Source organism: Rutilus rutilus (genome assembly GCF_951802725.1).
Source record: "Rutilus rutilus genome assembly, chromosome: 9".
NCBI lineage: Eukaryota > Metazoa > Chordata > Actinopteri > Cypriniformes > Leuciscidae > Rutilus > Rutilus rutilus.
In genome coordinates, this window is record NC_140223.1 from 30,584,553 (window position 1) to 30,608,843 (window position 24,291).

At 37.5% G+C, this 24,291-nt stretch overlaps 3 protein-coding genes across 3 annotated transcripts; all 3 read right to left on the minus strand.

Annotated features, from left to right (window-relative positions):
* Positions 1-264: 264 nt before the first annotated feature.
* On the minus strand, positions 265-14,387 carry msh5 (mutS homolog 5). The gene is made up of 24 exons (XM_084418042.1): positions 14,162-14,387; positions 13,946-14,069; positions 13,556-13,636; positions 13,378-13,431; positions 12,923-13,044; positions 12,747-12,853; positions 10,569-10,604; positions 10,401-10,483; positions 7,698-7,743; positions 7,460-7,598; positions 7,298-7,360; positions 7,072-7,200; positions 6,889-6,961; positions 6,390-6,499; positions 5,481-5,561; positions 3,750-3,837; positions 3,492-3,678; positions 3,270-3,396; positions 2,030-2,179; positions 1,697-1,771; positions 1,465-1,605; positions 1,197-1,334; positions 674-747; positions 265-579 (listed from the first exon to the last, which is right to left on the minus strand). Exons 1-24 carry the CDS (start codon positions 14,255-14,257, stop codon positions 468-470), a joined length of 2,436 nt encoding a protein of 811 aa, XP_084274168.1. The 5' UTR covers positions 14,258-14,387; the 3' UTR covers positions 265-467.
* A 539-nt stretch (positions 14,388-14,926) lies between these two features.
* On the minus strand, positions 14,927-17,429 carry lypc (ly6 domain containing, pigment cell). Its single transcript, XM_084419102.1, has 3 exons — positions 17,051-17,429; positions 16,626-16,745; positions 14,927-16,425 (listed from the first exon to the last, which is right to left on the minus strand). The coding sequence occupies exons 1-3, from the start codon at positions 17,100-17,102 to the stop codon at positions 16,217-16,219; spliced, it is 381 nt and encodes a 126-aa protein (XP_084275228.1). The 5' UTR covers positions 17,103-17,429; the 3' UTR covers positions 14,927-16,216.
* Positions 17,430-18,087: 658 nt separating this feature from the next.
* rps5 (ribosomal protein S5) lies at positions 18,088-22,247 on the minus strand. The gene is made up of 6 exons (XM_084419101.1): positions 21,895-22,247; positions 21,110-21,217; positions 19,528-19,737; positions 19,226-19,354; positions 18,335-18,433; positions 18,088-18,202 (listed from the first exon to the last, which is right to left on the minus strand). Exons 2-6 carry the CDS (start codon positions 21,215-21,217, stop codon positions 18,134-18,136), a joined length of 615 nt encoding a protein of 204 aa, XP_084275227.1. The 5' UTR covers positions 21,895-22,247; the 3' UTR covers positions 18,088-18,133.
* Between the last annotated feature and the right edge of the window lie 2,044 nt (positions 22,248-24,291).

The window sequence follows — 24,291 nt, forward strand, 5'->3', positions numbered from 1 at the left end:
GCCTAGCAGAGCAGATTCTGGTTCTCTTGCGACAGATGGCTCGAGAACTTAATTGATTTGATCAACTCTGAGCAAGTTGCTGTTTCTTTCTAATGCTGTGACAAGTGATTACTTGAGGAAACTCATTAACAGTCCTCTGAAATCAAGTCAGCCCCCTAGAGAGTTAGTAATTGCAGTGTTTTCTGCACCACCATTCAGTGGCAGCACTCCTGTGAATAAAAGCCTGTTTACTGTAAAATAATGCTAAGACAACGCGTCTTTCTAGTATGTTCAAATCATGAACAAATGACTTTTATTAACTAATTCTTTTAATGATTAGAAAAAAAAAACAAGACCAAAAAGATTGGTTTGAATCAAACAAACAATACAATTCAAACCATCAGCTTTAAACTTTGTGTGTTTCGGGAATGGGAGCCGTTCAAACCTTGAAATAAAACGACCAGTCCCATAGTTAAGTTTCAATGTGGTCACAGCACCTCTTCAAGAGCTGGGACCACTTCATCTTTCAAATAAGAATCTAGATTCATCTCAGAGTCATCCAGATCAATGCTGAGGAATTTCTCCACCACCTCTGCACACCTGAATCATATATAAATCATATATAAATATTAAAATATATTTCAAGTAGTGGGAGGAGAGAATTTAAGTTTCGCTGTCCAGAACCATCCTTTACCTGTTGTTCTGTTCATCTGCAGGTGGCCTGTCCATCTTTCTGATGGTCCTTCCCGTTCTGTATAACTCTGATACCTGCATAGATGAGGATATTTAGGAGATTAAATCATATAATGTCAACAAAGGATTAAATAAAAAGCAAAAACGCTGTTCCATTCAACTGTGAAAGATGGATTTTCCAAACTACTCCTTGGAAAAATGCAATAAAACTCTATTCAAAGTAAAAAAAAAAAAAAAATTATTATTATGTGAATATCCACAACTCTTATTACACAGAAGCAGGACATCATATAAATATGGTGATTGAATGTTCAAAGAACATTCAAAAGTAATGTTCCCATTTTGTTTGCAAAATTATGAAATAGAAAGTTCCCTTAATGTTTTAATGTTCGCATAACCAAAAAAAATTTTGTTCGGGGGCAATGAAACACCTTCAAAATTAGGACATAGCAAGTAGGAACGCCCCACATCTGACTTGAATAGAATGCGTTAAAATGACTGTAAGAAGTATTTCAGTGTCATACATCCACTCCTCTCTTGACCATGTCAGTGGGAATGCTGACCAGAGTGGCGATATTAGCCGCACAACTCGACTGGCAGATGCCATTTTTCACTTGGAACAAAAACACCAGCTCTTCCCCCTCAATAGCTGTCTCTAGAGTCTGTCAAAGGAAAAAAAAAAACAATGCATAAATTGGTTTACTGGTCTTGAAATCACATCGATAGAAACTAAAAAAACAATGACAATGATTTTCCTATGATAGCATTGTTAAAAGCCTATTTCTGTGGCACCTGTAAAGCCAGCAGTGGGGAACCAGAGATCAAGCCAAGCTGAATAAGGCTGTGGAAGCATGTAGACACAAGCAAGTGAGGACACTGAGGCCCACGCAACCAGAAATTGAGACATGCGGTCAGGAGAGACAATCCATCCACCTGCATCATAAACACACACACAATATTAGTTAAAATGCCCCCTTGCTCTTCTGTAAGTCCTGTTTGCTGCTCCTGGCTCTACCACTCTTACTGTGTTGGTTCCTTTGCCAAATTCATCCACCAGGACAAGAGAATTCCCAGTGCTGTGGTTCAAAGAATGAGCCATCTAGATTGAACCATTTATAATTATGAGAAAACATCTGAAGGGTGATATTGCAATTTGCTATGTAAATATTTAAATGGCTCAGAGGCGGTTTTCAATGTCTGCCTTGAAAACGCTGTACAAATTCATGCTGCATCAATGAGAGACATGACCTTTGGGCAAGATTCACAAAATCGGATGATCTGAGATGGATGTTACAGTTTTTTTTTTTTAAGTGTACAGGGCATTTGTGTGAACAGGGTGAGTGTGAGATGGTCTCACCTGGTTCAAGTCAATCATGAAGGTGCTCAGACCCACCGATACAGACTCACGGCTGTGCATGCGGGTGAAGATTCCGTCCACAAGCCCGATCTCTGCCTCTTTAGCGGGAACATCTGAGCCGATCAGCGCCATGAACACAATCAGACCCACCTTTCAAGACCAACCAGAATACAGGATTTTACAAAAAATGATGAAATGCCTACATTCAGGATTATTCCCATGGTCATGGACCGCTGTTTTTAATTCCTTGAGTCTCATTTTTAAGCAAAGCTCCTTTCAAGGAAAGTCTGTTCACTCTGCACCCTGTGCAGCTATAGAGCGCTGCAGTGATGATGTATTTTTGTAGGCCAACCCGGAAGTTCGCATCACCCTGGTTCCTTCAACAAAAACCCCAAATTGTTTTTCCATTGGATTATTGCAGAAAATCATCTTTGTGACTAACAAAAGACTAACAAAAGATTTGTTCATCGTGATAATCTTCACAAATGAACACAACTTTTATGTATTTTGAAGCATAAAAACAATCGGCAGAAGTCAAAAGCTAAACGTAGGCTATGAACAAACTTCACCACAGTCGCTCGACTTTAATGTCACTAAGCACTAAGCTTTGTCAAACAAAAAATCCATCCTTCCTGCAGCCTTCCTCTTTTTTTAAAGCATTTAACCAAAAAACCCATTCAAAAAACTGCTGAAAACTGCTGAAAATGCTCAAATGTTATCTTGCTTCCAGGTTTTGGCCAACAAAAATACATAATTCCTGCAGCAATCTAATGTGGGCATGCAACTCCTGTCCACATGAATGGGGAAAATACAGAGATCTCTAACACTACTCACATTTAAATAAAATATTTCAAATCAGCAATAAAAATCTGCAATGAACTGACCCATAAATGTTGTTTCCTATCCTTAAATATCATTAAAAAAATGTGTATTTAACTTGGTCCAGCCAATGCGCATGTACAGTCTGAAGCGCACATCTCAGAACACTTGACTGTTGCTATAGGAACTGGAGCTTTTAATGGCAGATCCAGTAATGACTTTACCGATTGCTGATTGGCTCTTTTATTTAGAGGGTGGGACTTATTCCACCATATTGCACTTTCTCCCATTCATAATAATATGAGTAAACTGTCTTACAGTCTTTGTTTTAAGTATTGTTGTGAAATTTCATTTATCAAAATAAGTTCAATTTACAGTGTTATGTGAATGTAAGGCCTGTGAAGTTTATTGCTGTGTTTGCCTGTTTTAGATAGATGCTCTTGCCGGATGAGTTTGGTCCTGTAATGACTTTCACTTTGCCTTCAGTTTCAGAGCTGATGTAGTTGTTTGACACAAATACTGGAGAACACAGCTCCAGCAAAGGATGTCTGAAAGAGAAAGAGTGGGAGATATATACAGAAGATTAGAGAACTCCAAAAAAACAAAATGTAACATTCATCTCATTAGAAGAGGTGATTTTTACCGTGACTCAATCAGGGCCAGTCTTTGGCTTGGAGTCAGGGTTGGACAGCAGTAGCTGTAATCCCGAGAGGCCTGAGCCAGAGCAATGAGACAATCCAGCTCTGCACACAGCGACATGACCTTATGCAGACAGCCGCTACGCTGAAGCACTGAGGCCTGAAGCTTCCTCATTACCGCCATCTCCATGTCTACAAAAAAAGAACACGTTACGTACCGTTTTTAAAGACATAGGAAAAGAAAGAAGGAAAGGAAGAAAGACCTAGGATGTCACAATGCAGGTCTCCCAGCATGTTGTCCAGCTCTTTGGTTCGTGTGCTGCGGTAATGCAGTTGGTCTTTTGACAGAAACTGAAATAATTCAAAAATAAAACACAAACATCAGTTCTTACCTTCAAACTTCAATGGGTCAAAGACAAAGAGGCCTGATGTATTTACTTCACATGTGCACATTAAATTGGAAAGGAAGCACGTCTGATCCACACACATTCATGTTGGTAAGATTTGCAATCTTTAATCTTAAAGGGATACTCCACTTTTTTTGGAAATAGGCTCATTTTACAACTCCCCCAGAGTTAAACAGTTGAGTTTTACCGTTTTCGAATCCATTCAGCCGATCTCCGGTTCTGACAGTACCACTTTTAGCATAGCTTAGCATAGATCATTGAATCGGACAGGACCATTAGCATCTCTCTCAAAAAAATGACCAAAGAGTTTAAATATTTTTCCCATTTAAAACTTGACTCTTCTGTAGTTACATCGTGTACTAAGACCGACGGAAAATGTAAAGTTGCGCTTTTCTAGGCTGATATGGCTAGGAACTATACTCTCATTCCTGCGTAATAATCAAGAAACTTTGCTGCCGTACCATGGGTGCAGCAGGTGTAATGATATGACGCAGCGCCTGAAAATAGGTCTAATAGGTTAGACAAACTTAGTCCCGGTCACGTTGGAAGTTACCGAGCTGGGGACTATTTTCAGGCGAAAATAAACTATTTTTCAAGTTTCTTGATTATTACGCAGGAATGAGAGTATAGTTCCTAGCCGTATCAGCCTAGAAAATCGCAACTTTTCATTTTCCGTCCATCTTAGTACACAATGTAACTACAGAAGAGTCAAGTTTTAATTAGGAAAAATATCAAAACTCTTTGGTAATTTTTTTTGAGAGAGATGCTAATGATCTTGTCCGATTCAATGATCTATGCTAAGCTATGCTAAAAGTGGTACCGCCAGACCCGGAGTTCGGCTGAATGGATTCGAAAACGGTAAAACTCAACTGTTTAAAGCTGCATTGCGCAAGTCTCTGAGTTTTTGCAGAACTATGCCCCCTTCTGGCGACACGCGAAACTGCAACCAGAGTTGTGCACGCGGTTACGTGGAGTTTGCGTTGGGGTTTGGGATGAACTAGAAGCCGGTCTCTTTGAATCCATCTTCTACTTTTGCAAAAGTCGCTTGAGTTGTCTTCGCTGATGCGGATAAGGGCGGCGAATACACAAACCTGCCAGACATAGCCAGGTGAGCGTGAACGCGCATGACGTCACGCCCAGTCGATTCCGTCCCAAATCCCTCTTATTTATTTTACTGTACAGGATTATAGAGGCAATCGCAGTGATCATAGAAGGGCTCATTCAGCCCATCAGGCAATTGTTTAAGCATGTATGGATTAGAAAAACGGGTATTTTTAACATGAAAAGTTGCTTAATGCACCTTTAACTCTGGGGGAGTTGTAAAATGAGCCTATTTCCAAAAAAAGTGGAGTATCCCTTTAAACAGCAGTGAGTTTATAGGAACCAAAAATAGAAAAGCACACATAAGACTGAAATTATCTGTGAAGTCTGAATAGAATCTGTGCATTAAGCAGTTCAGGCCAAATTAACTGCAAAAGTATAATACTCACTATCTTCCAATTTAAAACAAACCCTAACCAGGATATTTAAGGGAATGTAATTGTGTTGCCTTATAAACACTGTAATAAAAAGCACTGGCATACTCACGATGAAATCAAGACCCTCTATCTCAAAACTCTGTTTATCCATCATGCTGGGTAATTTTGGCACTTCCAGTAAAAATCCAATCTGTCATCCAACACAAAATGAAATACCAGGATGTCATTATGTATATCGGTTAAAAAATGTAATCACTATCCATCAACATTTATACAGGCATTTTTATTATACTTGCTCTAACTAAATTTGCCTTGAAATGCATACCTTATGCTGCTCAGTTATCAGTTAGCACCTCTAAAACCTACTCATTTTGTTATTTCAATGATAAGATCTCCTAAGGTAAGAAGTGTATTTTTTTTTATGTTAAAATACTTTCTCCTGTCAATGTTTAATATGCAGAGACCTCTATAAGTAAACCTTTAATAGGCTGATTTTACCCAGAAAGTGTGGTGCTTTCAACATTGCAGTGTGTTTGTATGGCATGAGTTTGGGAAAGGACTTCCTGTTTGCATGAACGATGGAACAAGAGGATTAGCTTTTGGGAAATATGTTTGGAAACAATCAATATTTTTGCAATTCTGTCTGGTGGCACAGATATGTCACAAAATATGAAATTCTGTGATCAATTACAAGCTATTTCACTATTTAATAAAAGCAGCGGTGCTTGCTGCTTTTGCTAACCCAGATGAGATGTCATAGCCATTACTACACAGTTGTTACAGCTGCTTGTCATTTAGCTACACTTCAGTACGCTAATTACAGGAACAGTCATCCTGGAGCAAGTTGGGGTCAAGTGGCCTGCTCAGGGGCACAATGCCAACCTTACTGACTCTTCACTTATTGGCTCGCTCTAACATGGATTTTGACCTGCAACCTTTATGTTAACAGCTCAGTGTCAACAATTAGGTAACACATCACATTTTAATGAACGAAGAGAAGCGTTAATCACGTCCTGACCAGAGGGATGTAGATTATACTGCAGGTGGAGAAACGAGGGTCCAGGTTTCCCAGCTCTGTACGAGCCACGTCTGTCAGGAAATTTGGCAGACCCATCATCCTTCTTTTCTCTGTAAAGAAGAGGATAAAACAAAAATATAAAATGTATATAATAAAAGTGAAGCAAACTACAAATTTCATGATTCAAACCACTGAAATAATAAAAGTGCTTGTGGCCTTTTCCAAAATACGGAATTATGCTGACAAATAAGACTGATTATATATTAAATCTACATTGCAAAAAAACAACAACAGTGTAAACAAATCAGAATCGAATCAGTAGTCTTGCACGTCCACAGGAAATAACGTACGTTCACATTGAAAAATCAAGTACATAATTAAACAATCATTTAATATTCCCAGTTATCTGTGAAAAATATATCAGCCACCGATAAATTGTGCAACTTTAGTTACAATACAATCAAAACCAAAACTGAAGAAATCCATGGAAACCACTCACTCTCGTCGATAACAGGGTCGACATCCGGCCTAACAGTGAATCGGTTCTCGGCTAAACTTCCTTCAAAGTCCACCTGCAATGGAGAATGACAAAGTCAAAGCAATTACATTAAATCAGTAATAATTTAGCATAAACATTGGTTAAAAAACATGCACTGCTCCATGTTCCATTATTCAGTCTCACCACTTTACTGATGAATGTGGCGATGTAGAAAAGATCATCTGTGAAGTTTTCACTGATTTCACTGAAAAGTTGGATGGATTGGGGCATGGAGCGAATGGTGTCCCTAATGCACAACGCATTGTACACCGTCTTATATAAGAGAAACATGGGGGGAAAAAATCAAACCAGGATAGCCAAGCCTCTTTAGGAGGAATAAATTAACCTAATCTGAGTGTTGTGCCCACACCTTATATAGACTTTGCCAGACTGCGACCTTCGGAGTAGAGAGAGACATTTTGTGCAGCAATGTCTATATGAAAGACAAGTTAAGAGTCAGTTCATTTGGGGGACATTTTGCTGTTTGGCTCTGCTTAATATTGAGCGTTAGACAAAATGTTGAAAACCGTACCAAGATGTTCTTAGTATTCCGCAGGCAACTCTGTAAAGTGCCAAGATCAGCAAAGTTACGAGGGGATGTGAAGAAACGGATCACTTCCTGGCGTCTATTCAGGATGTTCAGATCTCGAGTTGGTCTGTGGAACCACTGCCTGAAACAAACAGAGGGGGGAAAGGAAGTCTATATGTCATCCACTTAAACACCTTTTAAAATGTGCTAAAGTCTCTGTTATAAAACTAGGGGACATTACCGTAAAAGCTGAGATCCAAACTTGCTCCGACAGCGATTCAGAATACCTTCAGAAAGCACACAGTTTTACCACAAATATAAAGAACTAAAACTATTCTTAAAGGGTTAGTTCACCCAAAAATGAAAATTCTGTCAGTAACTACTCACCCTAATGTTGTTCCAACCCCGTAAGACTTTCGTTCATCTTCGGAACACAAATTAAGATATTTTTGATGAAATCTGAGAGCTGGATCACTCCTCCACAGGCTTATAGACACTATAACTTGCTGGCCCAGAAAATGTATTAAAGACATCGTTAATATAGTCCAAGTGACTACAGTGGCGCAATCTTAAGTTTATAAAGCGACGAGAATACTTTTTGTGCACAAAAACAAACAAAAATAACGACTTTATTCCACTATTCATTTCATTCTCTCTCTGTGCCTCGAGTTAGTTTACGTAGTGTTTTTGCATAGCGCGTCTGTGTTGCACGTCACCACGCATCACACATGACCAGCATCGCCCAATAGTGAGCCTATATGGTGACGTGCAACACAGACGCGCTGCGCAAAAACACTACGTAAACTAACTCGAGGCACAGAGAGAGAATGAAATGAATAGTGGAATAAAGTCGTTATTTTTGTTTGTTTTTGCGCACAAAAAGTATTCTCGTTGCTTTATAAACTTAAGATTGAGCCACTGGAGTCACTTGGACTATATTAACGATGTCTTTAATACATTTTCTGGGCCAGCAAGTTATAGTGTCCATAAGCCTATGGAGGAGTGAACCAGCTCTCAGATTTAATCAAAAATATCTTAATTTGTGTTCCGAAGATGAACGAAAGTCTTACGGGGTTGGAACAACATAAGGGTGAGTAATTACTGACAGAATTTTCATTTTTGGGTGAACTAACCCTTTAAAGGAATAGCTCACACTAAAATTTTACCAATTCACTTTTATTGCATGATTAGCATGAATATTCTACAGATTTTTTTGCATTGATTTCTCCTGTAGTGTTGCATGGATGGTTTGTAAATGATATGAGAGTGCGTAAATTACGACAGAACTGCAAATGATAACTTTCCTATAAACTAATGCAGGGGTTTTCAAAGTGTGGGGTGCATCTCCCCAGGGGGGCGGCAGAGCATGTCAGGAGAGGTGCGTAAAAGTGGTAAAAAATTAAGTTTTTAATTAATTCATTATTGATTAATAATTTCAATCAATACACTATAGTGGAAACAGCTAGCGAAAAGAAGACAAGAGATGTTATGTTTCCGATCCTCTGTTTTTGATCAGATCATTTTAAATCATAAACTTGGCTTCACAGCACAATCTCTCTCCTACGTATTTTGTGATAGTTTCGGAGCAGCCCAAGCCGGTTCTCATTGTGCTGAACGACGGCTCAAAACACCCAACCGCTGCATGAACATAATAATACGCAAACTACATCTCTCGGTTGGATAAAGAAAACCAGTGTCCTGCTAGTTTTAATGGATGACGATTGTAAATCGAGGTGAAGGCGATACAGAGACATACAGGAGTCGTACATTACGCACACGAGACAAGAGTCTGTTATGTTTGAGCAAACAAACCGTGTGTGTGTGTGGCACTCTTGCCACATTCTGATCGCTACTGAAAGTGTAAAGAAATTGGGGCGCCATTGTGTACAGCCACTGTCTTGTCTTGTTTGGCAACAACCATTTTCGGCTTTTCTGAGTACCCACTTAAACAGGTGTGAAGGACATTTTTAATTAATTATAACCAATGTTCTTTTTCTTACAGGATTAACATTTATGTGCTTTTGAGAACAAAATGTCCCAACACTTGGGCCAAAGTAAGTGTGTCATAATAACAAAAGATGAAACCAGTATTAGACAGTTGTCTGAATGTATATTTAACCTCATGACATAAGAAATACAGATTTTCTTTTGCCTAGGAACAGAGCAGGGCTTTGTGGAATTGCATATATGAAGCACCAACTATATTAGAGACAAATTATGTAATTAAATTACGTTACCTTTGCCCACGCACCTATTCTATATAAACTGTTTTAATCTTTTTGCTGGTGTGATCTCTCTGAGATTGGTCTGAGATCCTCTCGGTCATGACTGAAGCCTTTCAAAGATATTGTCTGGAGTCTATCTGGTTACTGCTGTGCATCAGGTTAGCAGGTTACACTAAAGGTATTATTCTCAAGTGATAGTGTTCATAGGGGGCGAGACGTCAGATAATTTTGTAGATGTGGAAACGGCGAAGCCTAGTTTAACTTAAGACGCCTAGTAATAACTTAAGTTATTAAGAATTCATAGGGGAGTTTCTACCACCCAGGGAATTGCAATCTTTTAAAGGCCATGGATCCCTAAATATGATCATCCTTGTGGCAAGGGACCCCCATCCTAAAATTTAAAAGGCAGCTATATATTGTATAAAGACCCAATTTAAACTGTGAAAAATGAATATTATAAATATGTGTAAAATATTATTTGGAAAATATTTAGTTTATATAACATTACATGATTGCATTTTCTACTCTCCTCTCCAGTACTTTTAAAATCAAATTTTTTTTTTTTTTTTTTAGTTTTTAAATTTTTTACATTGATTTTTACTACACTTTTCCACAGACCTGCTAACGCTCCCCTGTGCACCCCAGTTTTAAAAAACCCTGCACTAAAACACAACAGGATTTAATTAACTGGAGATGGTGGACAAAAGAATATGTTTTACCATAAAGACTCAATCCCTCTTTCTCTCCTGACAGGAGTTTTAAGACGGAAGGATGCAGCTCAGATTTAAAGATCTGTAGTGCACTGAGGAAGAAGTGTAAACAGGTTTTTACGTCTCTAAAAAGTAGAACGAATTGAACAAATAAAAGGACCCGTCCATACGACCAACCTGTATGTGTCTCTGTCGATGTACACAACATCTTTCCTGCAAAATAATGAATGAACAAAGTGTACAAAACTGATTTTTAATCTGTTAATTAATGCCTAACTTTTGACCTTGCGTGTTTATAACATTGATTTGAGTAGTATAATATTGTACCATATTGATAGAAAATACAAAGAGAAAGAAAAATTATTCCACTTTTTGTTATCAACAACATGAAGTGCATTACATTACTTGAGGGTTTCCCTAACTAGCGTTTGGGAAGGAACTGCAGATTACATATGATCAGTTACTACCCAGCACTGTATACATATAATGTATATATAGTATTTATAGTATCATATATACACTGAACAAAATTATAAACGCAACACTTTTGTTTTTGCCCCCATTTTTCATGAGCTGAACTCAAAGATTTTTTGCTGCTGGATGTGGAGGTCCTGGGCTGGTGTGGTTACACGTGGTCTGCGGTTGTGAGGCCGGTTGGATGTAGGGATGTCCCGATCCGATCCACGGCATCGGTATCGTGTCGATACTGGCCCAGAACGCTAGATCGGATATCGGAGGGGAGAAAAAAAATATATCCGATACCTATGATCCGATACCTATTAGGGGTGGAACGGTACGTTTATTAGTATTGAACTACCTTCGGTACGTGCGTCACGGTTCGGTGCATGGATTTACAGGGAGAATACACGGTATAAAAATAAATAAAACTCGCGTGCACATTAATTAATGTAATGCGGAACTACTGTTAGATACGCGCATAGACATAGAGAGAGGCGCGATCGAACAGTGGAAACATACTCCGTCCTTTTGTTCATACAGGACATCATTAAAACTGCAAAAAGTGTTTAGCCTACTTATATTTGTGTAAAACACAACATTGTGCTTTTGTCAAACTGTAGCCTAAACTCTTGTCAAACTGTAACCTACAACTGTCACCCAACCAAAATCACACACACAGAGACACACACACACACACACACACACACACACACACACACTGTTTAAGAGCAAAAATTATCTCATCTTTTCATCATATTGCATTGGTTTTCATTTCTTGTCCTAAAACAGAGCACTAATCTGTTTATTTTGAAGTTACACATTCTACAATGATTAAAAAAGAAAATCAAATGTGTTTTTAATGGTAGTATTATTTTATACAGAAATAAATTATTTATAATTCAGATGAGAATAAAGTTAAAGTTAATTAAAATTTTAAGGAAACAAATATATTGATTTGAAATATAGCTAATTAATTTTAAATTCATTCAGGTACAATTACCAAACATATCTCAAGGTCTTTTGAATAAAGGGTGGCAGTCTTTCATTATCAGCTGTTGTTGTGGACTATATACTGGAGAAGTATTTGTTCTCCATTTGAGTGAGATGTTTTTATGTGGCTAATTGAGCAAAGTGCTTCCATATATTTTATTATTAGTAGTATTAGTTCAAGAATAAAATAAAAATATCGGATTGATATCGGTATCGGCAAATAGCCAAAGCTGCGGCATCGGTATCGTATCGGAAGTGAAAAAGTGGTATCGGGACATCCCTAGTTGGATGTACTGCCAAATTCTCTGAAACGCCTTTGGAGACGGCTTATGGTAGAGAAATGAACATTCAATTCACGGGCAACAGCTCTGGTGGACATTCCTGCAGTCAGCATGCCAATTGCACGCTCCCTCAAAACTTGCGACATCTGTGGCATTGTGCTGTGTGATAAAACTGCACATTTTAGAGTGGCCTTTTATTGTGGCCAGCCTAAGGCACACCTGTGCAATAATCATGCTGTCCAATCAGCATCTTGATATGCCACACCTGTGAGGTGGATGGATTATCTCGGCAAAGGAGAAGTGCACACTAACACAAATTTAGACAGATTTGTGAACAATATTTGAGAGAAATAGGCCTTTTGTGTACATAGAAAAAGTCTTAGATCTTTGAGTTCAGCTCATGCAAAATGGGGGCAAAAACAAAAGTGTTGCATTTACATTTTGTTCAGTGTAGTATTTGTTGTTTACGTTTTGTATTTCCTGTAGTTATTATTTTTCCTTTTTGTACAGGTCAAATTTGGTTGTCTTTAAATGCATTATAAATAAATACGGTATTGTATTGTACTCACTGGAAAAATTAGAACAACTATATATTAAATCATTGGCTGATATATCAATGTCTTACAGCGTGTACGTCAGAAACTGAAATATGGGGATGCCTATGCAGTCCTTCAGGTCTAAGCCGACTCTTCTCCTCTCCAGACACTTCAACAGTCCTCCTATTGACCTCACCTACGACAAAGAAGATTACCATGATATGCCTGTCCATTTATCCAGCATAAATCATCTCTGAGGTCTCACCATCAGCATTGAGTCTAATGGGATGCAGGAGGAGAGATACGGGATTTTCTCGCTCTCTGTGATGGTGGGAGGGAGAAACCAGAGGTGTGCTGCGAGAAGTTGCTGTTTGCTGATCTCCAGACCTGCAGAGGATGGGAGAGGATCAATTACTCTGAGCCATTTTTCACTAAGCTGGTAAAACGCTGCAAAATTTCATGCACACATGACATTTTTTATTGCTATATACACAGTATCTGACAGATTTTGGGGAAAGACTGACCAGATCTAAACGTCACGCATATCAAAGTTTTTTGTCTTAGTAATTTTTGTTGAGTTCTCCAGAATCCCCATCCAGGAAAAAAGCAGCATGAAAATCCTGCTAAACTTTTTTTGTGTGTGTGTTACACAGAATACAAATTTCCATGGAATTGTGATAGAGATTAGAGAGCAAAATAAAGCTATAGATGAACACTTACCAAAGTTTGCATCTGGAAACATGACTATTTCAGGCTTATAATCACGGTTTAATTCTGAAATTAAATCAAAAGTTTGATAGTATGACACTTTTTTTTTTAACATAGAAAGACCATTAAGCGAGAGATGGCATTTGCTTATCATCTAAAATTATGATTTAGAGAAAATTGAAGAGTTTACCAAGCTTTTCGATAAACTGGGTCAAGCTGGGCTCTTGTTTGGCACTTGTTATTATGACGTTTGGACTCAGCTCTTGAACGACTGAAACAGAAAATGACTGATGGCAAAAACAAACCAACACAATGGCAAATACACAAATACATGCATTTTGTTCAACCGCTTGCATCTCCAATCAGTGTATTCTGACATATACAACCAACTGACGCAAGCAAGAAAATCTAATAACAAACAGCCAGCGGGAGAGACACGAAAGAGAGCGAGAAACTAAAGAGTGCTGTGTGTGCACCCATGCAAATACAGCAGAGAGAGAGAGAGAGAGAGAGAGAGAGAGAGAGAGAGAGAGAGAGAGAGAGAGAGAGAGAGAGAGAGAGAGAGAGAGAGATGCAGTACCTCTATCCAGCAGGTGGAGGTCGCCATTGTCCATCGTGTCCAGCATGTAATGCAGCGTATAGTCGCTACTGTCATAGTAACTCAGTCCAATTTTACCTCGTTGAACAAATATACTCAGAAAAATCTAAAGTTAAACAAAACGACCACATCTCCGTGTTACTAACGCAAGTAAGAACATTATTACTGAGGTATTATTAAATAAGAGCTATTATTTACCTCATAGTTTCCCTCATGCTCCTCATCTTCATTTATAACGTTAACGTTACTCACAGCTCTACTTTCTGGATCTTTTAAAATGTCGCTTTCAGACATATTTCACTGTGTAAAAACACTGTTTAGACTTTTACACTGATCACGCCATTCTTGATGGTGTCTTGTGTCTTAAAATAATGAACCCTGAGGAAAAATTCGATGTGAATAAACAGAGGAAATTCTCTGAGGTGAGTTTCTGAAGTTGTGTTCGAGTATCTAAAAAGAGAACGAACGCGTTAAAGATATAGAATATCCACTGTTTTAATATTTTGTTTGTTTTTTCCTGTGATATTCGACAAAATGTCGCCGCTGTTTTTCAGGCTTCTGACAACAAAACACGAGCGCGCGCCTCGATCGCGTCACTATAATATTAATATATATTTTTTTTTCTTAAACTATTTTTCTTTGGTGTTTCTTGTGTCTTATTTGGATTTTATGACCCTGACAAGTTTTTTTTTATACATAAGTGCATTTATTCTACTGTTTATAATTATATTATTGTTGTTAAATTCTTTTGAGTTGTAACTGTATGTCCTGCAAATATTATATATATATATATACATACATATGTTTATTTAAAAAAACTAGTGTGTGATTAATGCGCAAAACACCGCACACAGAATTTAACATTGACCATGCAATTCCTTTTAATTTAATTTTAAAAACACCTTACAAAAATGCATTAATTTCTACTGTATGGAAGAAAGAAAAAAAAAATCAAGCAAGACGCACAAATAAGGTTATTTATTAAGTTGAATTTATCCATGTGTAAAATGCAGCAATGCTGATTGAAACAGTAAAGGCTTCTTGTTAGGATTGTTATAAAAATAGATACAATTGGCAACACTTTATTTTACAGTGTCCTTGTTGCACATGACACTTTACAATAAGGTTTTATTAGTTATTATTAGTTAAAGGGGTGGTATAATGCCCTTTTGACAAGATGTAAAATAAGTATTTGATGTCCCCAGAGTGTGTATGTGAAGTTTTAGCTCAAAATACCCCACAGATATTTTTATATAGCATGTTAAAATTGTCAAAACTTTGACAACAAAAATGTTACAACTTTTTGAGGGTTGGCAAAAACGCACCGTTTTTGTGTCTGTCCCTTTAAATGCAAATGAGCTGCTGCTCCCTGCACAGAGGGCGGGGCTTCAACAGCTTGTGTCCTTTTACCTCACACAGACATGCACTGAAAATTTGAAGACTTTTAGCCTTTTCTGTTCAAACCGGAGTGAGACAAAGATGGAGAGACTCAAGAAGAGGCGACAACATGTAGAATGCAACAGGACGTTTCTGAATGGTTAGTTGAATAATGTATGCAGCTGATGTGGAGTTAACTATCTTAAGTCATTGATTAGCATATTCTGTCATGATAATTAAATTGCATTCCCGGGGGCGGGGTTTATGTAAATTTTAGGGTTGGCGATGTCACTAACCCGGGAGGAATGTGTATAGTCCCTACCAGCCGTTTGTTGTAGTCCTTAAAAAGCAATTTCTTTAAAAGCAAATATCTTCATTTGCTTTGAACTTTGAGCATTGTAACTTTGCAGATGTTGTTTATGCTCAAACAGCAACATTACACACTAACTAAAGTAAGAAAAGTGAAATCACAATCAACCACCCCTTTAACTACACTAGTTAACATGAACTAATAATGACCTGCACTTCTACAGCATTTATTAATCTTTGTTAATGTTAATTTCAACATTTACTAATACATTATTAAAATAATATTTAATACATAAACTAATGTTAATAAATTAACCTTATTGTAAAGTGTTAACACTATAGTAATAACTTTAAATGATGCATAATTACATGCAACTAACCCTAAACCAAACCCCAATCCTAATCCTATAGTAAGTACATGTTAAGTATTACTTGAATGCGTACAGACACCTTAAAATAAAGTGTAACCCAAGGGTTCTAGGAATTACTTTATTTTTTAACCAAACTTATAATTATTCAAGATACGTTTTTTTTTTTTTTTTTTTTTATAGAGTCCATTAGTTGAGTTTACTGTGAATAAAGTACTGCCAGAAGAAGCGAGAGCAGGGTGCTGGACCATATGCCAGCAGAACTGGCTGAGATGCCGTTGCAGAGCAGAGTATCACAGCAGTCGCTGGTGAAGGTAAAGTTTAAACCAAAGGCAAACTTCTCTCCCGTTAATCCACACAGGGCAGGAAGAGCACAGCTCTTTTCATACAGGGTGACCTGAAAATCCCCTGTTCAAAGAAAAACACACATAATGACAAGCAAAATGTATGGCTTATGCAAATTTGTTTGTTAAATTCTAGTAACATCCAAAATACTCAACACAGCATGATCACTGGAATTTGAAGGTCTCATTGCTTGCAAGTAAATCAAGCACATAATTCCAATCATCTGTCACAGACTGAATGACATTAATGACACAAGTACATACCGCGCTGTCCTACAGCTTTGCTAGAAAGGCAGAGCTGACCCGGCGAACACCTGGTAGGGAACTTGAGACAATCCAGGGGTGAGATGGAAGGAAATACACATGTATAACAGAACAGAGGAACTGTAAGAGGACAGATGAAAAGAATTATATTAGCAAATTTGTAGAAGATGATATGCAGAGATACAATGGAATTCAATTAGAAGCTTTCCATTTTCTTATTGTTGCATTAAAAGCATTAAAGTGCACCGTAAAGCACGATCACTTCCCATTCCTAAAAAATACTGTCATATAAAAGGGTTGACATATAAATAAACAGTTTAAGAGCTATGTAAGAGCTATTTTAAATAATAAAGCTTATGGAAGTGAAAAACTATTACAACAAATGTTAAAAACAATGGCATCGCTTTATTACTTTTTTAACTTACCCACAGATGGGAGAAGACAAAAGAAGAGGATGTGTCTAAAAGGTTGAGACATATTTAGATTTTCTTAGTCTACGGCGTAATCCTTTTACAGGTCAGAATGGTCCAGTTTGTACATTATCATCTTTCCCTCTAACCCTGCCCTTTTAACATCAAAATGCGACTCCACCCTAGAACATAATTCAATTCGGGCTTCAGCAGTTTGTTGATGTAGCTCTGAGGTCAGAATATCACTGGCAGAGGTCTCTGAATGCCCTTTAGATTAACATGTAAACATCTATTTTCAAAATAATAACAATAACTCGATTTAGTGTTGGGTTCACCTCATATAGTTGATGTATGCATTTAATCCATTTGGTTTGCCATTTATTGTAAATGTACTGATTCAAAATGGGTTTAATGTCAGATATATTACATTGTCAACTGAAGCTCTTCCTTAGCAGCTTTATTTGCCAGCCAATCCCAAACATGCAGGCAGACACAAGTTACAACCCCACACCGATACTACATATCTTCAAAACAGCCGGCTTCATTTCAGCAAGAGGACTATCGGATCTTAAGGTTACGATCTGATGCCTTTGCTGGCAAGGGTAGAGCAGCAGCACAAATTTAATTACAGAATAGATTTGTTAATGAAAGACATGCAGGGTAGAGGAATGAATGTCAAATGACCGAGGGTCTTGTGACTGTAGGACTCAAAAAGATGGTTAAAATCAGTTTTATATAAAGATTTAACTACTTAATTCAGTGATCTCTCAAGGCAGCTTAGATCAGAAACTTTAAGCAGTGCAAGTAAAACAAGATATGAAATGTTACAGCCAATCGGTTGTCATTTTAGACAACGCAACTGCAAGGAGCATCGACTCCACATTACTTTGGGGAAAATCTGTTTATGTGAGGTAATCACACATTTACCAAAATTTCAACTAAGAAAAGATTAACACAACCCTTCAAGAGTTCATCCTCGTTCACCTGACTCTAAATACAGGAGATATCAGCATTGCATTTAAGAGAAGAGAAAAAAAACAACCAGCCATGAATACATGTCATACTTTTATTGTAATCCAAATTTCTACAAAATGGAGATTAGCGGTTAGATTTGGCCACTCTCTCCAGCTCATCTTTCTTCTTGATGGCATAAGAGTTGGAGGAACCCTGCAATACAAACAGAAAAATAACTTTGTAATAGCAGATAAAAATCAACAACAACGACAAGATTCATACATTAATTTACTGTACATGATCTGGAGGTGTAGATAATAATAATCTCTGATCAGATTGTCTCACCTTGGCGGCGTTGATGAGCTCATCAGCAAGACACTCTGCAATAGTCTTGATGTTCCTGAAAGCAGCTTCTCTTGCACCAGTGCAGAGCAGCCAGATGGCCTAAAATCATAACACCAACAGACAATAAGTGACCACTTTCACATAACGACCATATCTTCACTGACCATTTCTGTGAACGACCAAATCGCAAAGGCCTAATAAAGTGTCATTTTAACTTCAAAATAACTTCATTCCTGGTGTCAATGATATGCACTCGTTAAAAAAAAGGTTTTATGGTTCCATGAAGAACGTTTTACATCCATGGAACCTTTACATCGGACAAAAGGTTCTTTAGATTATTAAAATGTTTTTCACACACACACAAAAAAAGGGGTTATTTTAAGAACTGTTCACTGAACGGTTGTTTGGGGGAACTGAAACAGTTATTCAACGACATCAGTGTGAAAACACCCTTTTGAAACTTTTTTTAGTAGTGTACATCATGCCAAAAATAAATAAGTTAACAATACCCAAATTAGATTTAGATAGATAGATAGATAGATAGATATACACACAGAGAGAGAGAGAGAGAGAGAGACAGAGAGAGAGAGAATGTTAAATCAAACTATGACCGAACTAAGGTACGTTTACACTGTGCGTTTTTTTAAAGTCTCGTGTACGGACGACAATATTGTCAAAATGATCCCCGTTTACATGGATCCACAAAAAATGATCCGTGTATTATTTTCAAAAACTTGCACTTTGATGACCTTTGCGTTTTCTAGCCACCAGAACACTAAGAAGGAACGGCCAAAATGCATAAAAAGTTTTCCATGTCGTGTGAACGACTTTAAATAGCCAGATAGCTATTTGGCTAGTTCTCACTCGAACGACACTTGAAGAAAATCAGACCTGGTTGACCCTGCGCAGGGGGGACACGTCAACAGCCTGTCTCCTCACGGTTCCAGCACGTCCGATACGAGTGGAGTCTTCACGAGGGCCACTGTTGATGATGGCGTTCACCAGAATCTGCAGAGGATTCTGGAAACCAAATAGAAATGGTCTACTATTAATACAGACTATTAAGATCTCAGAAATGGTTTACAAAAATCATTACCAAATTTTCATTCTGCAATATATTTAAACAGGCCTTATACTTTGCTATGACAAAACAAGGCAACAAAGCATGAATAAATCTGGAAAATGGGTCTGACCTCGCCAGTGAGCAGGTGGATGATCTCAAAGGCGTGTTTAACGATGCGGACGGTCAGCAGCTTCTTGCCGTTGTTGCGTCCGTGCATCATCATGGAGTTAGTGACGCGCTCCACAATGGGACACTGAGCCTTACGGAAACGCTTGGCTGCGTATCTGCCGCTGGAATGGGGGAGGTATTTGGCATATTTCTCCTTCACGGCAATGTAATCCTATTGAAAGAGAGACATGCGTTGATGTGCTTAATGTACAGCCTCCAAATAAACATGATCAAAACAATGGCAAAAAATCTTCTTCATGCCTTCTGTCAGTGTAAAGGCCTGTTCACACCGGGACGAATTTCGCGCGCGATATTCGCCGACGTTTAACGCCTCGTGACTAAACAAAGGGCACCAATGTGAGTGTGCACACCGGCGCGAAAAACGGCACGCGTAAAAGCGTCATTTTTTAAAAAACGCCTCGGGTTCGTTTTTTTGGTTTGACGCGCCGCGTCAAAAACTATCCGACCAATGAGATTGGCGCTTTTGCTCACGTGTCTGGAGCTTCTGAAGTTACAGTAAAACACAACTTGGGGGCGCTCAAACACAAACGGTCTTGCCGTGCACACATACGTAACGGCGAAGAAGATATACACCAAGTAGCGTCTAAACACTGCCGGGAAGAAATGAGACGAGGAAGATGCAAGGCAAGATGAGTGTAGAGCTGCTGGTCTCGTTGGTGTCGGAACATAAAGAACTATATGACAAACGCGACAGCGACTACAAAAATCTTGATAAAAGAGAATTGTTATGGAGTGGTTTCTGATTTACATTAAGCGCCATCTAATGTCAGGGAATGAATTTGTATGTTCACTCGGCTCATCGTCAGCGAAAATCGCTTGGGTGTGAACACAAAAAACGCGTTGAAAAACGCTGGCGAATAACGCGCGCCGATATTCGTCCCGGTGTGTAGGGCCCTTAATAGTAAAAAATGTCCACTTTCAGGTTGTGATATTTTTGCTGTGAAATATTTAAAGATTTTTTATATTGTAAACTAAGAATAACTTTTAAATTGTTATTAATATTTCAACATATACAGGACTGAAGCCACCTAGATTTACTTGATTCATATATAATTTAATAAAAATATTAAACAACAGGCTTTTGAGGAACATTTGTACATCTCTCACTCCTATAATGTACTACAAAGCACTACATTGCTTTGATCATAATGCATTTTAATATCTTCCCAAGACATATTGACAGATATAGAATGACAACTTTTGTTTATTTACATTAAATAGTCTTTTATAAGTAAAAAAATCATTGATTTACAATTGTTAGCTATCAGAACTTCATCTTGCTTTTTGGCCATATACAAATAACATCTGCACCCAACTGTATATTTGTGGGCAGTTTGGTCCTCGAGTGTAAGCTCCATAATCTCACTTATAATACTGTGTGCCATAAACGCCTTGTGTACAGTGCTAAACAAACAGGCTTTTTTGTCTAATATATATGTGATTTCATAGGGTTAGTGACAAATAAAAAACAAATATGCCATCCATGTCATGTTTATGTCCAGCTGTGTGAGCGTCAAACACACCTGCAGTGAGATGTCATTGATCTGCACATCATCTGTGCTCCATTTGCCAAAGAGTTTGATCTCTGGTGTCTCAGCGACAGCTGGCGCAGCCTCCCAATCTTCAGCCATCTTTACAATGAAATGAGAAAAGTCACATTTATATGTACATAAGGGTGTCCACAACACACAGACCAACCCATAAAAATCATAGAGGTAAGTTAGCAAAATAATCCTATATTAATTGAGGGAGAAAAAGCAAGCTGAATTCAACAAAAATAACAAAAAGTTACATTTCATATAATAACGCAATTCTATTTTAAAAGGGTGTCCCACACACAAAAAAAGCAGCAACTTTTAATTAATACAGTACATAATGTTTTATTCCATTTAAACCAATGTATGTTGGAAGTTAAAGCGAGGATAAATAATCACGATCTCAAGTCTTCATATAGATTACGAATATGATCCCAACCTTATTAACTTAACGTTACAAACTAAATTTACTCTTAATCCGTACGCCGTAACCCAATAATACAGTAAACATGATTCGTCCAAATTTGACACTTTGTGAAACAGAAGACAAAATGTCATAATTCACATGTGCGGGTTCACGCTTGGTCTTTTCTAAGGGAGAGACAGCGGGCTCATGGACCGCTTACAGAAGACGCACAAAATCATCGTTTTGACGAGCTTACATGACATATACGAGTCAAAACACGATTATGATTCTGTTAACAACCAGATGAGTACATTTTGATGTGGATGGAAAGGGTATAAAGGGTTTAAAATCTGTTTTTCGTCGTTACCTTCGCAGCGTGTGTGTGTATGGCGCACTCGAGCAGGCGGAAAGGAAGAGCGACACGAGGGCCGAGAAAAAAACCACTTCCGCTCGAAGCGCTTCCGTGTCGAGCTCTTCTTCTGCTCTGCTCTCTCTGTGGACGTCTGAGGGGTGGTTATCGCCACCTGCCACTTACTGCGAATATAGGGGTGCAAAAATATGACCTAAAACTCTTTCTCAATTTTTTGAAAGCAAAGTTTTGTTTTGTTTTTAATTGTAAATTGGTCCGTGTAACGTTACTCTAGAAAATGTTGCTTTTCAATGAGTTTTGCTGAGGTTAGGGTAACAAGTAAAAAAAAAACCTGTAACAAAAAATGAGACATACAAGTAGCAATAAACACTCAATTTATTTAGATTTCCGATTAATTCAAAACAAATGTTTGATCAATTAGGAATTAAGACTAAAAGCCGCTTTACACCCGACACTTTTTTGCATGCTGTTTGTTTAAGCAGAGCTTATATTTCTTATTTTAGCTGGCATTACATCTTCAGAGATCCAGCTAATGACACCTTAACCACAAATCCGTTTTTTTTTTGTTTGTTTTTTTACCATTTTACAAATAAATGATTCAGTGTATGTCTTTGTGAATACCAAGAACAAACTCAAATGCATTATCCTGGATCTCTATTGAAGTATATTATTTAACCAGTAGAGGGCGGTGAAGCTTACTCAAACATAGTAGCCTACTTGGCTTAATTTCACACTTTTTTTTTTTTTTTACCATAAGCATAAGGAGCCTGTCCAAATCATCGGGTCCAATTTCAATACACAGACTCTTAAGGTAATTGGCATTGTCCCTGGTCTGAAAAATTAGCAAAGTACAGTACACTCAACGCACACTAAATCCACACTAGAGCGGTCTTTTAGGCTAAGCTATCCCGTCATTCACGAATTTAGCTACGTCTTCCAATTTCGCGTCATGTCTAGGAAAACTTTCAATTGTAAATTAAAAAAAAATTCCAATCACTTTGTTACTATTTTCAGAACCTTGATGTCAACTCTAGACACAAAACTCACAACCAATGATCAAAATGCACATTTTTCCAAACTCTAACCCTTTTCTCAATTGCTTGGATACAATACACATAAAACTTAGATCATTTGTTCATTCAACAAAAATCACCTGTTCAATATGACACAACTTAACATCAAAGTACTACTATTTCAAAAGTCAATTCACACATTACATTTCAAATGAGTGTCTATTCATTTCCTTACAATGATCTAACTATCAATTGATACAACTGCTCAAAATGATAAGTAACTGTTGCATTACTCTTAATGCCCGAAGGTTTTTTCCAAGATGTTTGGCTAATGAAAACATCCATTGTGATGTAGATGAGAACCTGTGGCCAAATCCACAAACCAGAGAGTCCCATTGAGTAAACAAAAATCTTAAAACACTTCTTAAGCCAACTTGAACGCTTCGGCCAAACTCCGAAAATACGTCCTGTAATTATAGACAAGTGGTCTGGTGATGTATTTGGACAGGCTCGAGCTTTGAGGCAGAGGTTCTCAACCAGGAGCCCGGGGCCCTCAGCAAACTTCCAGGGGGCCTCAGTAAATGTTCAAATTATTTTAAATAATTTATAACATAAACGAAATGAAAATGCCTTAAAAACACCACAATTAAAGTTACAATTATTTAAAATAAACATTTTAAATAACAAATTTAATTTATAAAAAAAAAAATTTTATTTAAACTGACATATTTTTGAGTTTATTTATTTTTGTTACTACAAAGAGGCACATATCAGCATAGACAAGAGGACCTTCAAATAATGTCTTGGACAAAGGGAGTCAAACTGCTTTAAGACACTCCTCATCCAAATCCCTTTAGGATTTTGTCTGAATATAATTTATTATGTAAACTGGACGATAACACCTCATGGTCTACTAAGTGTACGTGGACAACATGTCAAGCAAATTAAACTCCAACTCTAATTCAGTGTTATCGGCTATTGGTATATTTTCATTCGGTAAGTTTGAAAATGAATTGCCAAAAATATAAAACTGCATGTTTATTTTTCTGTTTATTGTATATTATGCCAGTTTACTTTAGTTTTATTTAAATTCAGTTTCCCTTTCACCATTTATTTATTTATGAATGAATGAATGAGTTTCATTGATAACAATAACTGACAGACACAGAAACAATGGCAAATATCTGTATTGGGAAACTGATTCATCTTCCTCACTGTTATTAGTCAGTTATTGGGCCTGTTTCAATATGTCTATTTGTTTATATTTATTGAGTTGTCTTCTTCATAAAAAAGTATGTGCATCTTTAATTACAAACATATTTTTATTTAACTTCTTTTTTACTTTATAGCTGTTTAATTGCAACATTTTTAACAATAACAA

What these genes read in the sequence shown, in the direction of transcription:
- msh5 (XM_084418042.1), bottom strand. Translation starts at nt 14,257, where the DNA reads ATGTCTGAAAGCGACATTTTAAAAGATCCAGAAAGTAGAGCTGTGAGT. An exon ending in CCACATTCATCAGTAAAGTG is followed by an intron (nt 6,962 to 7,071) that starts GTGAGACTGAAT and finishes TCTCCATTGCAG; the next exon opens with GTGGACTTTGAAGGAAGTTT. An exon ending in GCAGATGAACAGAACAACAG is followed by an intron (nt 580 to 673) that starts GTAAAGGATGGT and finishes TATATGATTCAG; the next exon opens with GTGTGCAGAGGTGGTGGAGA.
- lypc (XM_084419102.1), bottom strand. Translation starts at nt 17,102, where the DNA reads ATGTCTCAACCTTTTAGACACATCCTCTTCTTTTGTCTTCTCCCATCT. An exon ending in TTGTCTTCTCCCATCTGTGG is followed by an intron (nt 16,746 to 17,050) that starts GTAAGTTAAAAA and finishes GTCCTCTTACAG; the next exon opens with TTCCTCTGTTCTGTTATACA. An exon ending in CAAAGCTGTAGGACAGCGCG is followed by an intron (nt 16,426 to 16,625) that starts GTATGTACTTGT and finishes TTCTTTGAACAG; the next exon opens with GGGATTTTCAGGTCACCCTG.
- rps5 (XM_084419101.1), bottom strand. Translation starts at nt 21,217, where the DNA reads ATGGCTGAAGATTGGGAGGCTGCGCCAGCTGTCGCTGAGACACCAGAG. An exon ending in TCAATGACATCTCACTGCAG is followed by an intron (nt 19,738 to 21,109) that starts GTGTGTTTGACG and finishes CTCTTTCAATAG; the next exon opens with GATTACATTGCCGTGAAGGA. An exon ending in CCCTGCGCAGGGTCAACCAG is followed by an intron (nt 18,434 to 19,225) that starts GTCTGATTTTCT and finishes TTATGATTTTAG; the next exon opens with GCCATCTGGCTGCTCTGCAC.